Source organism: Dromaius novaehollandiae, chromosome 4 (assembly GCF_036370855.1).
Source record: "Dromaius novaehollandiae isolate bDroNov1 chromosome 4, bDroNov1.hap1, whole genome shotgun sequence".
Classification (NCBI taxonomy): Eukaryota; Metazoa; Chordata; class Aves; order Casuariiformes; family Dromaiidae; genus Dromaius; species Dromaius novaehollandiae.
This window is the reverse complement of record NC_088101.1, coordinates 64,014,886-64,034,018: the sequence shown is the minus strand read 5'-3', so window position 1 is coordinate 64,034,018 and position 19,133 is coordinate 64,014,886. Positions and strand designations below refer to the sequence as shown.

At 38.5% G+C, this 19,133-nt stretch overlaps 1 protein-coding gene across 3 annotated transcripts in view; it reads right to left on the bottom strand.

Annotated features, from left to right (window-relative positions):
• ARAP2 (ArfGAP with RhoGAP domain, ankyrin repeat and PH domain 2) overlaps window positions 1–8,559 on the bottom strand; it is a 128,096-nt gene extending 119,537 nt beyond the window's left edge. Inside the window, exons 1-2 of one of the 3 annotated variants that reach the window (XM_064511327.1) lie at window positions 8,108–8,559; window positions 1,352–2,402 (exon numbers count right to left, since the gene is read on the bottom strand). In XM_064511327.1, coding sequence (XP_064367397.1) covers window positions 1,352–2,247 — 896 coding nt within the window. In that variant the 5' untranslated portion in view covers window positions 2,248–2,402; window positions 8,108–8,559. The remainder of the gene's footprint in view (window positions 1–1,351; window positions 2,403–8,107) is intronic. The other 2 variants (XM_064511328.1, XM_026093712.2) reach the window with 2 other exon arrangements.
• Window positions 8,560–19,133: the final 10,574 nt, after the last annotated feature.

Below are 19,133 nucleotides of genomic sequence, written 5' to 3'. Positions count from 1 at the left end.
AATTATCCTTATAAAGATTCCCATGAACTCTGAAAACCTTCTATCCAATACAGAAGGCCTTTGTAATTTGGCAAATGGAACATCCTTCACCTGAAATGTCTTTTCTTCAGCCTATAAGATTCCAATTAAGTTTTAGGTCTCCTTCCCCACCCCGCTTCCTTTGCCCTGCTGGAGTGCCTCAAAAATATTTTTACAATATAGGCATCATAAAAAGCCAAGTTTTCATTGCTATTAGAATAGCAACAGAAGCCGCCACTTCACATTACCAACTGGCTGCATTCATTCCCTGAATGGTTAAATAACACCCAGTTTAGAAACAAGTCTAAGTCATCTTGACAAAACTCCTCACTTTAGACCCACAATATAATTCCCTGCTCCATGAAGTACACTATTCTAATTTAAAACAATGTAAATAGCACTCCACTGCAGAGTCATGTGCTTTAAGGCTAAGAGTTAATATTCTCATGTAGCCATCATGCCATGCCCATGCCTGTAATCATACCAGATAATCCTGCTCCCTTTACAGGCCTGCTATGCCATACAATGCACAAAAGAGACAAGAAGAGTTTTCTAAACTTTGCTTCACTTTTCAAATAAAACTATATTAATAAATATAGTTGTGTACTATTTCCTAAATCTTTGTTATAAATTGCATAAATAAAATAATATTAAACTTACATTTTCCAAGAACAACATCTCTTAAAAGATACAACCTTAAAAGGTACTATAATAACCTCAATAATTACATTTCACAATTACAATCGATGTCTAACAATCAAAAATAGATTTTATACTTCATTTTTAGGTCTGTTGAAATCACAATTTTGTTTCCTCTCACAGATCAGAATTTCATCAGGTACAGTGGGGCTAGGGTCTAGTTAATATTTGTAGTAATGACTTGGTTTTGAATAGATGGAACAGCCTTTTCTGTTATTTTTCAGTCTTCTTTTTTTTAATGATACTCGTATATTTTTATTCATCCCCATCTAAGACCACACTGATTCAGTTTCAAAAATGCTTGATATAGTTATGCATTTAACACAGGTTATTTCTAAGGCAAGAAAGATTCCTTCCTTTGAAAATAAGTTCAGATGTAGATGCCAAGATGACGGAAGGGGGTTATAAGGAGACTGTTTCAAAATAAATTTCCCTTTATATAAAATAAATTTCCCATTTGCACTTTTAACATGCATTGAAGGTTAATCCTTTTCGGTTAATCTGGCAGCATTCATTTCGGACACAGTCTGCCTGCTGCACAAGAAAAAAAAATCTACAAAAAAAGACATAAAAAAACACGACCCATAATTTACATGATAGTAGCAATTCTTGATCAAAAAGAAATAAAAGTTACCTTGATAAAGTTTCAGCTTTACTTGAATCTGGGATTTCTGGAACAGGTCGATGCCTTAAAATAAAAGACCGGCTTGCTCTTGGAACCACTTTCACGCAGCTTTGTGCATAAGAATCATACAAGTCATTGTCTATCATTTCTCCTTTAAACTGAATGAATGGAGAATTTGGCTCACTGTCAGATAAATGGTCCTCATCTGCAAACATCAGCTGTTTGTTTTCACTGGATTTTGTCTCACATGAATAGTCAAATGAAGAAGGAGGATGGGAAAATGAACAGCCATCCAAGTGCTCATCAGCTTGGTATGCAGCAGCTTCTTCCAGTGATGCATCCGGCTGAGCATTCATCTCAATACTTCTACTTAGATTGATAGCTTTTAGTATGCTGTCTGAATTCTGGTATAAACTAGAAAATTCCAAATCTGTAAAGCTACCATCTTCCGCCTCCCATAAGTTTTGCTCTGCAAGTTCAAACTTTTCTTTACCAATGTAAGTTTTATTAGCAGGTTGTATTGACAATGTTGCAGATATCAAGCTAGTTTTTGTAGTCCCATCTATATTTAAACTGTTTATTGAGGACTCCTGATCCAAGGATGAACATTGCTTCTCCTCTAATCCTTTCAAGTCTTTGAGTTTTAGATTTTCTTGCATTTTTGAAAAAGTGGCATCTAACTGCTTAAGAATCCTTCTGCGGTGCCCTGTAGGCAACACTCCCATTTGCTGAAGCACACTGTCATTTATTCCCACACAATCTGTCACAATGTTATAGCCATATTCTTTAAAGTTAGGAAGATACTGTCCCAAATTAATGTTGACCAAGAATTCTTCAATATCAGTGCCATTGCCCATGGAAGACATGATGACAGCTTCATTCCGAATATTGCCCCACACAGTCATGTAGAAATATAGTCAGGATGTATGCATATTCCCTAGCAACAAAACTCTCCACAAATTAGTTGTCTAGTCAGCCAACAGAGAAAATCAGTTTCTTCACAAGTAGGTCCTCTTCAGTGCACAATGATTTTTTTTTTTTTTTTTTTGAGACTGCAAACCTAGAGGGAAGAAAAAGGGCATTAAAAGGTAGAACTGCACTGGATTTAGAGGCCTGAATTCACATTAATCTTGGATAAAATTCTGAACAGCTCGCAGTCATTTGCACCAAAAAATTTTTGAACTGCTTATACATGAAATTTTAAAGCAGGCAAACAGCATAACCTCTCCACCCTTTTGTCCTGACCTCTATGGAGAGAAAAGCAAAATCAAAGTCTTGGCACAAGTTACACAGTTTTGAAACTTATAATCCTAGTAGTTCATGAGCGGTGAACTACTTGTACACAAACACACACACACTTGTTACATGGTACTTGGCTATATACAGGAGAGAAAAAGGAATCTAAGTACAGAGCTTGAACCCAAAGCTTTCCCCTTGCCCTGCTAGCACTTTAGCCAAGGAATTTCAGCCTAAGGCTTCCACTCACTCATTTTATGAGCCTTACACTCTTTTTTGCGCAGAAATACAATTTCAACAGGAAAAAGGAAAAACCACTGGCTAGAGCATTCTTTGTGAAGCAGGAGCTGTGGGTTCAAGCCCTCTTCGACTGAGGATCCTGAACAAGTGCTGTAACCGATAAAATATTATGCAAAGGTAGAGACCCTTCTGAACATGTTTTGAAAAAAAAGTAGCCTTAATTGCTTAACTTAAGCAGCATCAGCAAGCTCTGGAGGTGACCAAAATAAGTCTCACAGGTCAGGTCCTTCAAAGAACTGTCACAAGGGAGACTAGAAACAGGTAACTCGCTTTTCAGCTCCGTCAAGGGAGCAGTTCCCTTGCACACAAAGAGAACGAGAGGCACAGTCACATAAGCAAGTTCTGGCCTCCACACTAGGGATCCTTGGTATCTCAAGTGTCCAAGAGGGTTTTTCCTCCATTTTTTCTAACTCACCTCTTGCACTCTCCAGATTCCCCCTATTTCAGCTCTTCTTTCTACTGTGCCATGGCCAGATCCAAAACCATGACCTGCACAATCCAAAGCAGCTACAGAAGCTGCCATTCTGAAGGAGTTCGAGACAGCCTGAAACTGCGTCTTTACAGAAGGTTTAAGATCAGCAGCAGTCAACAGGGTTTTTTCTCCTCCCCCTTCCTGTATAAAGGGTAATTTGGCCTTAGGAAACCTGCTGACTATAGCAGCTGTCCTGGCATGCAGGTACTAGCCTTAAGCAGCCTGGAAAAGAAAGAACAGCTTTGGTAGAACTAAATGTAAGCGTAAGACTAAACATAGCAACTTGAGAGAAAAGGAGTCATATGCCCAGAATACATCCATGGCAGTAGGTAGTGACACTTATATTCTTCAGAATATCTCCTAACGAAAAGGACAATATTTAAGATCTGAAGACGGAAAGTTTGCCTATTTTTTGTATTGTATCAGTTACTCTAAGATAAGAAAAAACCTCCTCTCATAAGATCTCTCTAATACCTTTTGACCAACTTTAAATCAGTATCCAGACTAGGAGTCAGAAATAAATCTTTATGCCTCTATTCTCAAAGAGGCACACAAATAAACATAAATTTAAAATCACGTGCTGAATGGAACACAGTTGCTATCACTGCTGTTAGGGATTGTACTTTATTATGATTGTGAAATAACGAGTTCAGTCGCTAGAAGTTTTTTTCTTGGAAAGTTTTATAACTACCTTTATTACTCACAGGTGCTTAAAAAGAACTAATGAAGAACAGGGTGAGAGGGTGGGGGGAAGAACCAAACCTCTTTACACTTATACCATAAATATCTGTGGCATAACGAAGGAAAAAAAAGTTGAACAAATCTGTATCTTCCTGGAAAACTTAAAAATCAACTCATCACATTTACTATAAATGCTCCCTTATAAATAGTCTTTTTATAAAAAGCCTCTGGATTCTTGCTATTTTCTTTAACTTCATTTTTGGGGCAATATTTCTTCTCAGCTTTGATCTCTGCCCACAAATCTGAGAAGAAATGACTTACTACTTTCAACAAGAAAAGCAAACAACTGAAATTTTTTAAGGAGATAAGCCAATCAGATACCAACCCCTCAGCAGAGTTGAGGTTTGTCATGGAGTTAACCCTCACTAAAAGATTCCCAAGGCATTTTGATACGAACAGACTTGAATTGAGCTAAGCTGATTAACAATCAGCTTTTAGATTTAACTTTATCCTCTCTCAGCCTCAGCACTCATCTGAACACACAGCATTTCTTTCAAAATTTTAGGCATCAGCATTTTATCGAGCTTTTCACGAGTCTTTTTTCAAAATGTAATATTAAATAGTATTGCTCATCACTCATCCTTAAACCCTGAAAAATGCAAACATATAAACATACATATATATATATAAATACATATCCTTTTAAGAGAAGAAGCTGCACATATGTATAGGATGAAAAAATACTAATTATTACAGAAATTACTAAAGTGAACACAAAGTATCAGGCAGGCACTGCTTGCACCAGAGAACAGAGTATTTCATGTGCCCATCAAAAAAAAATAAAGCGTACGTCCTACATAACCACCTTGAAGTATTAGTATATCAGTCCGAGCGTTTCAAGACTGGAGTTGAAATTGGGTATTTCAACCAATTCCTTCTTTCCTGCTAGTTTTGGGTTTGAGGTTTTTGTCCACCCCCAGCCTCCCCCAGGGGAAGGAGAGTTGTTGCTTGTTTTAGGAGAGTATCATTCTACCACACTCACCAACCCTTCCACCCTCAGCAGTAATCAAAAGGCACTGACAAAAGTGCTATTATTTACTTTTCAGTATCTTAAGTATTGTTTTTTCTACGTGCAGTAGCTTTGCCCAGACCTTATTCTGAAACACATCCAGCCACCGATTATCAGTTGTTTGGATCCTAACCCATTTTATATAAACCACATCAGAATGCAGAGAATTACCTAGCAGAGAACAAACTTTGTTTTACAAACTTGCAAAACATCATTACTTTTTGCAGTGTACTTTATAAGGAAATATATAGCAGTCTGAGAAAGGAAGAGACTATTCACTGAGAAGACATTTTGATTGCACATTGCCAGCACTGCTAGAAGCTGAAGCCAAAGCCGTCTTTTGTTTCACTAGTAGTTCACAGCAGAAGGTGTCAATGCATCCACCAACACTTCTGAAGAAGTGCTATAGAACTGACTTACATATACAGCTGGTGAAATATCAGTAAGTTTACAGTCACACACATTTTGCAAGTCTGAGGAAAGGCTTACGCTGACAGCTGCTTTGGTTTGACTACTCAGATGAAGATTCGAGTAACATACATCTAAATTAATCGATACACAATTGGCACATCTTTGTATCACAGGCTAGAAGATAAATACCACTACTTCCTACATTGCAACTTTTTATTCTTACTAAAGTTTTAAGCTCAAAAAGGAAACAGAAAGACAGAATTCAAGAACAACCTTATCCAAAATACCAATCTAGTTACATACAATACCAATCAAAAGTGGGATTGAATTATCTCCTCCATACCTTTAATTACAAAGAAAGTCATAACAAATACTAACAAACATTTGAACAGCATTATGTATACATATACACATAGTGTATACATATGATATATATACACACACGTTTGCATGTTTACACCACTTCACATAAATATTTGTATCAATAAGACAAAAGTAAACAATAGTCCTCAAGATTAGTTCATGTAGTTGTATACATTCTGCATCTCAACTTCAATTAGAAGCAAAACTTTTACTTTTACAGATTTATCCATATTATTTAACAGCAGTAAGTACCAAAAGAGAAGAGAAAAAAGGAAGGGGAATTTGTTCCTGCTTAAATAAAACTCATTTTTGGTGCCTTATCATAACCTCCAGTATAGAGTAACCAGACAAAACTCAAACATTCGAAATGCTATTTGACATGGGAAAATGCTATAGTAGTTACAGAAGATCAAGCTTCTCTCAAGATACCTGACCATCTTATTTTACAGAAATAAGGGTACAATGTCCAAAACGCAATGTGGAGAAACCAAAACAAGGGAGTCACTTTGGGCTTCCCTTCCAAGAAAATATCATTTGGCATGGGATGGATTGCAAGGATTGTAAGACTTGGGATCATCCAACTTTCTTCCATAGAAAATGATATTGCAGACAATTCTTTTCATAATGTGATTTTCACATCCTTCCTTCTTCCCCCCTTGTGGAAGAGGTTTAGACAACCAGACGCAAGAACTCAGAGTGGCAGAGCAATTCTTTTTGTTTTGCAGAAAGTGCCAGCTCTACCCTCTATATGCCTCCAAAAAAGATAAGAGAACAGTGGCACAGAAAAAGGGTATAATTTTCAGGACATTTCCTCACACAGAGGATGCATCTAGCATTTTCAAAAGCCATATGAATTGACATGACCTTGATTCCATGATTTTCAAGTTGAAAAATCTTAAAGATGATACTGGTTGAAAGACATATCTAGATAGATAAAGCTGTGTTAAAGTATGTGAGTGAACCAGCTTTTAATAATCAAATACATGAACAGTAGAATATAATTGCATATAAAAACAGTCAAGTATGGATTTTTTTTTTCCTTTTTAGATCACAACTGATACTAGCTCACTCAAAGAAAGTGTCAGCCTTTAGAAGTGCATGGCAATACGATCACGCTTCAAGTGCTGAGTTCAACAAATACAAACTCAGGCTTCCTCCCAACTTTTTCTAAGCCACATGCTAGATTAAGATCCAAACAAACAGAAATAAACAAAACAACTAAGACAGGACTGACCATGGAATGAAATGAAACGTGATGGCTGTGAAATTCATCTTCCCATTGTACTTGACTGCATAAAAACTTACAAGACTAACAGGCCTAAAAAGTGTTGTAGATCATTACAGATCTTTCCAAAACATCTCCGTAATGCAAGCAGCATCCTGACTGCACGCTGAAAAAACTCTCAAATGACCTTTTCAAAGAGGTTACTTAAGGAGATAAAATTCAGGTCACCTCAGAAAAAGACAGCTGATTGCAACTATTTGGATAGAACCATTTCCCTTCCAAGCGCAATAAAGTTACTAAAAGTAGTTCAGTGTAGTGGGTAATTATGAAATAAGCACATCCTCTGACAAAATGTTTCTTTGCTGTTCATTTCAGAAAACTTCTCTTCTGGAGAAAAGTTTAGCCAACTTCATTACCTTGGAGAAAACCTTACACTACAGGACATTCCAGCGGGACGACTCGCAGAGCTGTCTCTGCACTGTGAAACCCCACGGCAAGAACGAGCAAACCGAAGCTGGAATTGGCTGAGGACGGTTTAGCCAGTTGCTGTGGCAACACTTGGGGGCCATATCGCGCACTTCGCCTTGTCTGTCACTGCAGACACCACAGGGGCTCTCCAGCTTTCTCAAAGTGAACTTCATTCACTTTCTGACATAGTTTCCACAAATACAGAGGCAGTGTCGCATCTAACTTTGCGAAAACCATTCTCAGGGTAAAGAAATGCACGACAATAAGAACAATTCCTTTGTATGACACTTACAAACAGATCATTAAAATAATTAAGCTGAAAAGCAAACAGAGAGAAGACCACACGCACCGTATCTCCTGCCTACCTACAAGTCACTCCTTGCGAGAGCCCAGCTCTCCCGCCCGCCGCGCAGACGCGCCCCCCCCGCCCCGCCAACCCCCGGGCACCGCCTGCCCCGCCGCAGCCCAGCACCGCCGGCGCCGCAGCCGCACTCCGCGCAGGCCGCCGCGCCAGCCCCGCACCCGCGGAGCCCGTCCTACCTCCTCGGCGACACGCACCGCGGCAGAGGAGAGAAAACCCGGACTTTCGGCTCGCCCGGCTCTGCTTCTCTCCTCTTTCTGGCTCTCCTCTCGCTCGCTCGCTCGCTCGCTTTCTCTTCCTTCCCTTCCTTCCTGCCCGCCTGCCTCCACACCCCGCCCGGCCCGGCCCGGCCCGGCCCGCCGCGGCGCACCGCGCCCGCGCGGCTCCCCGGCAGGCCGCGCCCGCGCCGCGCAGCTCCGCGGCGGGAGGCGGCCGCACCTGGGCGCGGGCCGGAGCGCGTGGGCCGCCGGGGCGGGTGCTCGGGGCGTGCTCGCCCGGCCGCATATTTCCGAGCAGGCGGGGGGAGGCAGCTCGGCGGCGTCCGCCTCGGCGGCGTTTGCCCCCCGGCGCCTTACTTCTTCCTTCTCCGCGCGGGGCGGCGGCTCTTTCCGCGGGGGCGGGCGGCCCGCGTGTGCCCGCCGCCCCGCAACGGCCCCGGCCACCGCGGCCGGGATCCCCGCCTGGGAGCCGCCGGGCTCGGACCGGGAGCTCCGGGAGCGCCCTTGGGCCTGGGCCGCCCCGGGCCAGCGAGCGCCGGGCGGCGGGTGCCAGTGACCGCGGGCCGCGCTCGGCGCCGCGCAGCCCGGCGCAGCCGCGCTCCCCGCCCGGGCGCAGCCCTGCAGCCGGCCCCGGGCCGAGTCACCTGGGGCGGCAGAGGAAGCCGCTGTCAACGCAGATGCCGTGTCATAGCACTGCACTGCAGGAGTAGCGTGTGTTTTGAGTGATCACTTACTGTAAAAAAAGAAAGAAATTACTAAGCTTTCAGTAAAGTATGCAACTTCCCCACCTCGAGGAACTACGCCACTCAGCTGAAACTAAAATTTTGTTGCACAAAATGAGACCAAGAAGTACTTTCATTTACTCGGTCAAGTGTATACATGTATATACATCCTCCTGTTGCAGTATCCGTTCTGAATCTAACTAAATCCAAGGAGAAATTGGAACGTTTATACTGTTGTAGCTGAAGCCAGAGGCAGAGCTCTACCATTCTCTTGAAGCAGAAAAGCAAAGATTTACTGAGAAAAAGAGGCTAGTAATTAAAGCAGTCATCTGGGAGCAGAATGAGATTCTTATCCCTGCTTCAAAGACTACTTACTGCATATTAAATACAGCCTTACTAAATAGTGAGGCTGTTAAAAACTTGGTTTTTAATGGGGTTTTAGGATCACAGATTTGAATGTAAACAACTTTTTCAGTCTCTGACTCCCACAGTCTAAGCAATTACAAGTTGTTAAGTTCAGCACAGAATCAATTCCATTGATGTCCAAGCAGTTCTGAAAACGCTACTGCAAGCCCTATTTTTAGATGCCTAAATACCAGCCTTCCAAATTGAAAAAAGTTAATTCAACCTCCCAAGCTTACATTATGTAAGCAAATTTGGGGGTAAGGAAGCCCTGCTCCAGTGCAAGCTTTTGAGTCTGCCCTTTCTAGGTTACCTAAGAAAATCATTATGCTCTTGCTTGACTCTTAACACTTTTGCTGAGTCTGGCAAGTTATATATAGTGATATACCCTAACATCATTCCCAATGTTTTGTAAATGGACCCATGTGTTTCCAAACCAAGTTTAAACCATACGACCATTTTCTGTTTCTACTTCTAGAGTCCTAAAGCACTGTTTGCATTCGGGCCTGTGTACTAACACCCTTTCTGGACATTGACTTTCTGCATTGTAATCTAATGGCTCACACACTCACCCAATCACCTTATTTCGCCTAAGATTTCCACCTCAGCCTAGCTGCCTTTCAGAAGTTGCCACTCAAGAGGAGTAGCAATGAATGCTGACTTAGAAAAAGAATTTTAAATACGGTAACTTAAAATATTTGAAAGATCCAGGTCTGATAAACAAGAAAGGACCTGACCCCTTTTTAAAGCTTGCAAATGACATTTTAAAGAATGCAAATACCCAATTAATTAGCAGTTTATGCTGGACTGAATTTCCTACAAGTCCTTCGATATTGTGATTGATTAGCACCCTGGAACAGAGCTCTTCTCTATCAAGAAATTCCCAAGTCCTTCTGTAAAGTCACCCTTCTTTCTCTTCCAGCAAATCCTTGTGATTTGCCCATTTAACTGAGCCAGTAGTAGAGATAACAGATTTTTTCTCAGTTTTTGTCAGATGCCAGACTTTCACATGGAGCTCACTAAAGGAGACTGCCTTCGGCATGTTTAAACTAGTGTAGTAAAGGCATCTTCCCTCAGAGCATAACATAGACACTTCCCAATCTGCTACACTGTGTCTTGACCAGAATCACACTTATCTGCTTTTCTTGACCACAAGATGAGACCACAAGATCTGAGATTTTTTCTTTTTTTTTTGTGGAGGAAGGGGGAAAATAAGCTTCACACATCTACTCAGTTGTGTTTTTATATTTATGTTTGCATTAATTGACTGTCCAGAAAAATTACAGTATATACAAACTCACTTTAAGCCATGTTGTGCTTTTGGGGGTTTTAGGTTTGTTTTTTCTTTTCTTTGTGTGTGCATCTAAACTGCATCATCAGTATGAGGCAAACCTATATGCTGTTTTACTCTTTGTTAGAAATAAAGTACCATAATCTTTCAGATTCTAAGAAAACTCTCAACTCTGGTTTATCTACAGCATATAGTTCTCTATCAGAGCACAGAACGGCGGCTTTCTATCACTATGGTAAAGCAAAATTTAAAAGAATCTTACAAAAATCAAAGAGGAAGTTGCATTCTACTAATTCTGATGCAACTCAGATGTGACATAAGCAACAATACTATTCTAAGGCTTGTCAATATTCTTGAACTGCTTTGAGTTTTGAAAATCCGCTGACAGCATTGAAAACTGAAGAGATTTTATTCTCTGATAATTTCCTCTTCTCTTGAGTTTCTATGTTGCTATCATAAAAAAATTACTTGGTTGGTAATGTTTTTTTAAGTGGATGGAGATAAAATTTAAGTTTAGAAATTAATTCTAAGCAGAAGTTGCATGACTTTTGCTATGTCTCTGAAAGATATCAGGGTCTTCTGTATCCTAAAATACATATGGCTATACAAGAAGGCCACTGATTGTGAATATGCTAAGTTTTGCATTCCAGCTCAGCTTTATGATTACATACAACAATATAACCCTATTTTTCAATAATTCACATTGACATGATTACTTTTAATATAATCAATCCACAAGAATAACCAGGTAAGTCTATGTTTAATTGAAGATGAAACAGTATCACCCAAACTTTACAGGAGCTGATCCTTAGAATAACTAGCTGTGAATCTACCTCAGATTTCCACACTCCATCTGCGCGGTTTGTTATAAATCAAAACAGATGTTTACCACATTATTCATGGTTCATGAGGCTAGTAATGCAACTAATCCCAACTAGTCAGTCCCTTTCCAACACCAAAAATTATTATTTTAAAATATGTGTATCTTTAAAACTATGGATCAGTTATATAATTATTTGCTGCCTATTTAATATATTGAAGAAATTCCTAGAAATGAACTGCAAAAATGGCAAACCCCAAAGATAATTTAGGGGAAACAACTGCTACTCCTTCCTTAGGAATGGCCTACAAGTAGCTCTGATAAAGTGGACAAAGTTTGTCAGCTATCTCAAAATCTACACAAAAACTGAGTTTATTTGTGATGTTTTACATGATTATTTATCTCTCTGATGTAAAAATAGGACATACTATCATGGAATACAGTCAGAGTTAGGTAGCAAAGACTAAGTTCTAAACTGGGTCTTCTTCACAAATGTTTTCAGTTTTATTTGCTCATTTTTAAAACAGAGGTAATAAAACCCATCCACCAACCTCCTCAGAGTGTTGAGAAGGTTAAATCTGCTTAGTTTTTGGAGTTTATGAAGCATTCTAAGATCTTCAGTATGTTAGCTGTATCTCAGACAACCAGCAGATGACTGTCTATATCTTCGATGATTTGAGCTTCTCTCACTATACTGTTGTTAACAAAATATCAAGAAAAGTAACCTTGGAAATCAAATCATGCATGACAATTTTCAAAGCAGAGCAGCTTAAAAATGAGTTAATATATTTCACCCAGTCAGGATTAGACAAGGAGGGCTGAAAAGCCTCAGAAAAAAGACAGAACTATAGTTAAGAATGAGCACAGGGTTCAAGAAATCTAAGTTGAGTTTTTGCATTTGCTATCATCGGTTTAGGTGACCTTGGGATTCATTTCAGCCAGTTATCCTGTGCTTTATAACTCAGTTATTTTTTATGTTTCACTGGACACCTACATACATTTTTACAGAGACCTATAAGCCAGTTCAACATGTACTGCATTTTTTTATGTAGCTGTATAATGGTCAATCTGATTTCCAAGAAGCATCATAAAATAGTTCCCTGTATAATACGATGGATTTGTATTTTTAGTCTATCACTTCATAAACTAGTTAATGTTCTCCTTCACAGGTATGACAACACGACCGTTATGGATTTTGCCATTTTATTTCTTTTAACGGCTATATAGTTGACCGTGATGCAGTCTCTCTTTTATTAAAACAACCGACAGACTCTTTATGTAGTCCGTTTAAGCAGTTTTGGTATTGGTATAATCCTTTCAAAACCAATGGCATAAAGCTGGTTTAACATGGTGATATGCTGTTTACTGATTACTTTTACAATATTCAGATTTTTTTTTCTTTCTCTTAGCAATATAGGTGATCCAAGACAGTTAAGGGAGAGTGAATTTTCTGGCTTATACGTTGTATACCATGCTCAGCTGTACCTTCAAAACCCTGTCAAAAAAAAAAAGTCAAGAAGTTATTCAGATGTGCTGGAATATTTTTTCCAGCTTTAAAACATAGATATATACCAATAGCAACATTTGCTCTAAAATCACCTCTAATATAGTGGTGATAGATGAGTCAGAAATACTGAACTTGAGCTCACATCTCTGCAAAGATGGCCATTCAAAATATATTCCTGTGGTAATGTGGAGTTTCTGGAAGTTACGGATAGTCTATCAACGGCCTTTGGCCAAGGCATACAGTACAGTACTTACCAAGACTAATCCCCTCTGTGTCCTGACTCTGAAGGGGCACTCAAATCAATTGATACAGCCTTATAAGCTGGAGATCCCCAACTTTCACAATGTCCATGTATGTATTTCAGTCTGCAGACAACCTGAAAATTTTGTCTGCATTACTGCTTTATTTGAATTCATTGCTTATGGGGAAGTAGAAGTATCTCCTATGCATGATTCACCTGAGTTCACTAGCCTAAAAATGAAAACAGCAAATTTATTCTAGCAAGACAAGAGGTTAAGCTCTTGCTTCAAAAGAAAGGCATATAACCAAGAAAAATGCAAATTTAAAAAATACTTGACATCAGTCTCTTGTTCTAGCTGTCACTTAGGGTTTCCCCACAACATCTTTCACTAGAAAAGCTAGAGAGCCAGCTTCAATACTTTGTTTTCAGACTGCCTGCTCTCAGCATGGGACCTCATCCCTGCACTTGTCTCTCATTTATATTTAAAGGTTTTCCAGTTGCTATTGAATACAAATGCAACTTCAAAGCATGCAGTAGGGTCCCTTTTATTTCTTTGCTATTGCTGTCATTTAGGGGACCTTGTTACCTTGGCATAACTCCCTGTCACCTTTGAGAAATCTAATGGAGTATTTTTAAGCTTTTTGAAAATGAATCCCTCTGAGGAACTTTCCTGCATATCAAAGTGCTAACTTTTTCCCATGTTCAACTTTTACACAGTTCATTGAATTGTAACGAATCCCACATCACTAAGGTTTTATCTACACAGCATTGGCTTGCTCATATTTTACAGAAACCACATATGACACATTAAAAGACACCATTAGTTTTAAAGGTCATTGTCTAAAACACCTCCTTCCCACTTTCAATTTACTTGTTGCTTGAGCAAATTTGGCATGGAAAGTAATGAAACACAATAGATTTCACAGTATCATTTTTAGAGAAAAACTTTCCAAAGTACAGCCACAGCTAGGAATGTATAAACTTCCATGTAATTGCACATTTTTCTTTGTGTCTAGTGACACATTGTATGTCTTCTGTTTTCTCTTTCCCTCCCTATTTCCCCCTACCTCACCCCAAAATTACTTCATGATAGTTGAATCACTTCCAGGATTCTGATTCTATTAAAGATTGGAGGCTTACTGGACTGGATATATGAATAACACTTGAATAGAAAACTCATAATGTAGGTACCCCATCTGTCCATGAAAAACTTCTTGTGAAGGTACCAGGTTAAGTTAGAAGGTTGAAACGTATCAAGTCGTTCAAGTTTTAACTAACTGCATCCCTTTTGACATACTGTTTCCTTAGCTTTCAGGTTTTTTTGGAATACCATATTGAGAAACAGCCTCAAGTGTAAAATGCTAAAAGTTTAAAGTAGCCAAGACATCTGGGAAGTTCTACTCACAACGTGCTGGAGAAGTTGATCTTGCAGCAGACACTGGTCAGTGATGTCTTCTTTGCTCCTGTTGCTTTGATCATTTTACTGAGAAATGCATTACATGAAACAGAGTGAGAGCAAACCTCAGTTATTTTAGGCAAACAAAGGATGGCATCACAATTCTGCCTACAACTTTGAATTATTTTGCAATTTAAGAAATCTCAGTCATCTGCAAATCTTATTAGGACGAAATACTCAGCTTATGTAATGAACTTTGCTGAAACTGGTGACAGCACACCTTTCTATATCCAGACAGTTCTCACCATCTTTTTCACCTGCTTACACTCAGAAAATTTAAGTCTTCCTTCACGGATTGTTTTCTTCTGAGGGTATCTCTTAGGAGCAATAAAACTTCATTATTAAACTTCATTACTGATGACAGCAGTGCAACTGAGCCTAGGACTCTGTCATTAGGAAAAGAAATACCATCAAGTGAAAACAGAACGCTTTGTTTTTCTACAGCCTCTCCCATTCCAAAATTTAATTAAAATTGCAATAAAGTAAGTGTCACTTCAGTATTGGATAGAAAAGGCTACAGCTTTTCTTACAGAATTAAACACCGTAACATTAAAACAACATCAAGCATGCTTAGTAACTTGAAACTACTACCGCTGATCACATCAAAAGGCATTTTTCATTCAAGAATTAGTTTTTCCCAAAGGTTATAATTCGGTTATTACTTAATCTTACAAAACCAGACAAACCAGCAGAGAGGCTATAGAAATTATGATCTTCTCCAGGTAAACAGTTAATCAGGATTCTGACCGTTCAAAGCCACTGTGGTAATCTTGTCCTTTCCTTACATGATAATTGGAAAGCCAATGTGTCACACACAGGCTTGATTCAAGATAATTCAGTTTTGTACACTCAAAGATAAAAAGTTTGTAAGACCAAAACCTTGACTAAATCTTCCACTTAATGCACACTGGTATGGAATTTGAATTGCAGTTCAGCTACTGCAAGACAAAACTTACACCTTGCTTATGAATACTCAATATCCTGGAGGTCTGCACAGTTCTTGAATACAGAACAAAATTAAAAGGAAACAAATTTAAAAATAAAGAAAATTCCATTTTAAATTAATGCATTAAAGCCATTCATTGACATTCTGCAGTGCACCAAAGGTCTAAATGAGCATGAAAAAGATATAATGAGAACTGAATAGTGTATTTCAGTATACAGCTAGGGAAAGGCCACTTTTTCTTCACATCTGTCATCAAAACTCACTTCTCTTGTGCCTGAAAGAAATTGTCCATTGTAATAGAAGCATCAGTAAAAGTGTTTTGTATTTCTTTCACAAAAGGAAGGTATGTGCAATGCATGTAAGACTTCATGTTTTATTTCAGATAGAATAGGTTTCAGCTAGGTCAAGACTATCCCCTGTGAAAAAATGTAAATATGATGGTATCATATATGGATTTGGGAGATACATATTGCTGTTTTTCTCTCTCTCTATTTTTTTGTTAGACTTCTTAGACCTATATTCAAGTAGCAAAGGACAGATCAGATAAGCTAGAAGTTTCTTTTGCTAACCAGAATCCCATCAAAGACAGTGAGTATCCAGAAGGTCCTGACTCTTAGTCTGCAATCTCTTCTCTTTGGTCAGTACCTAGTCTAATATTTGTTCCCACAGAATACCAGTCAAACCTACTGATCAATAATTATCAACAATTAAACTAAAAGAGAGCACATAAAGAATGCAAACATCTGGGGGGGAACAAAAAGCTATGCAGTTTTGTATAGATCAGGCTCAAAAATGAAAAAAGCATGGTTGGCACCCTGTTCTGTGTGTTAGCTGTACCTCAGCATGGCTGAGGATGGCTTTTTTTCCCAGCGCTGGCTACCTGAAACCTCCACAGGAGCTAATGTAAACTTAGTGGCAAATTCAGGCCAAACACACCATTCTTCATCTAAGTGAATATAGATAGGTAGGTGGGTCCCACCCTGAGGTTTAGCGCAGGCTCAGGCTTTCTTTGCCTGCTGTGTTTCCCTCCAGAGTTTCCCCCCTGCTGTATGCTTACCTAGCCTCCAGCTCATGCACGCTGATACATAGGTAAGATGGCTTATTGTCAAGTTCTGTGACTTAGCTAAGAGCGAAATGCCCTTTCTAACCATATTATTTCATTACTCATTCCAATGGGATTATGGCTTTCTTCAAAACATCTAGCAGTAGTCACTATAATATGAGGTTAAATGGACCACCCACATGAGCAAATAACACAATTCCTATGGCCCAGTAATCTACTGCACTTTCTTTGTTGGTCTTCTTGTGCTATTATTAAGTTTTCTCAGCTGGGCCTTATAATACCAGAGATAGGAAGAAAATCTCTTACACGTATTTTCAAATATGAATTGATGAATAAACTCAGAAAAATGCTTTTACTAATTGTCGCAAACTGAACTTTGCATTATACAGAGAGTATAAAGATAGAACTTATTGTGTCTGCATCATACAGTCTAATCTTTCTTAGCAGAGCAAAGTCCACTTCCTGTGTTATTAGCTATGTCACGGTGTTAAGGTATTCTGAAAAGAACATGTATATTTGCATGACAATAAATGCATTTAACTGTATACTTTGATCCTTATTTTTATGGATTTGCTATTTTGTTCCTCCTACCTCCAAGGCCACTATTTACAATGGACATGAAAACTCTCCTTTTTAAGGACTCGCGAATAGTCAGAGAACATAGTTAAAACTGAAAGTAATCCAGGTATATGAATTGTTTAAAAGCAAAATTAAACATGGAGTCCACTTTCTGGTTTCATCACTTCTATGCTAATGTAGTTTTGCTGAAGTGCAGGATCACTGCAATGCACAAAATGCAATGGAGAACCAAGCTCTGAGGATAAGTGTAGCCCTTTTGCTATTAGTTCTTGTACAAAAAAATTTGAAAAAACCACCCAAGAACTGAAAATATGTAATTTAAAAAACAATTCTACATCTATCACAATTGTTCCTGCACTTTTATACCTCACACATTATTGCCTCTTAATTATTTTCATTTTCTTCACTTTATATAAAATTACCTACTCAGGCATAGGGTCCTATTTTGACAATTGGGTTGCAAGGCACCCACACATCTCTTTTCTTGTGAATCTGTTACTTAACACTAATTTGTTGGTGTCTATATGTAATGGTAGACATGATAGCTGTGTCTTCACCCTACCTTTAGGACCCTGACTCTTTCTCAGTTAAAGGATACATTATTTGCAGTGATTTTCAGTGAGTCTGGGGATCCACACTGGCTGAATCGATGAGGTTCTTCTCATACAATATCCCAGAACAGATTTTCTTTGTGTCCTTTTTTCTGTTCAGGATTTTGTAGTAAAAGTTGCAAGATCAAACAATTGTTTCACCATAAAAGCTAACTCTGCTGCAGAGAGGAGTAATACTGCTTATTAACAAGTCGGCCCCTGACAGCTACTACCAGACTGGATCTCTTTGGGCAAGAGCTTGTGTCAAGTAGTAAATGTCTGATTGTTCCCAAAGACTTTATAGTTACCTTGTCCAATACCTGCCAGTATGGTACAAAAGCACACGCTTCAAAGCATAAGATTATCCACTAAATATCATTAAAAATTTTTAATAAATACCATTTTTTCACCCTTTTTATCTCTTCAAGTAAGGAGAAAGTGGAGAGCTAATAGCAGTAAAATATCACAAAGATCAAGTTTTCATAGTCAAAAATACTGAGACTAAAATTAGAATTGGAGAGGGGGCCTGTTTTTGTTCAACTGAAACCATATTTGGAACATACGAATAGCTGAATCTGAAGGCATTCAAATATTCATCAGACAATCTAACAATATAATGTCTTCACTATTGCTGAACAGTAAAAAACTTGAGTCAACTTTGAGTGATTACCACTTCATTTTCTTTCACAAGATCTAATGCGTAATAATCATGTGTTTAAAATTCAAATATCTCCCAATAGCAGTTCTTGAATTTCCTTGAGTAGTTAACTGTTTCAGTAAAAATGTAACTTACCTAACTGCCCCCACAATAAACTCCTATACAGACAACAATATAATTACAGACACAGGATATTTGGTACTACACATTTTCACAAAACTTATTTTTGCATATTTCACTGAAGTTTACAGAAAAGACCGATACACATTTTCATCCTGAAAGCATGAAACTGTTTATGCAATCACACATAAAAAAATCAGAATATTTCCTCTGGCCCTATTAAATGCATTTAGATAAATGTATTTTCTAAAATAACAAATCTCTTTTTTCCAGTATGTATAGACAATTTATACAGATAGCATACATTGATGCAAGGAGTTAGACACATAATTCTCTGGTTCATCAAAAAGGTTTGCTTATGGCAAAGAACATCAGTATGAATCAATACTTGTCATATATTCTACAACTGTGCTTATAAAAGTGTGTTGTATTAGTAACTTCTAGCTCTAAGCTCTGCTGCATTCAATGAATAGTATATTCTGGATAATAGGTCCATGTATTATTACCTATTTTACACAAAAGGTCACTTTTTAAAAATCAGATTTTCTCTTACCTTTATCCAAACTAATGTCCTCTTTCATAACTCAATTTT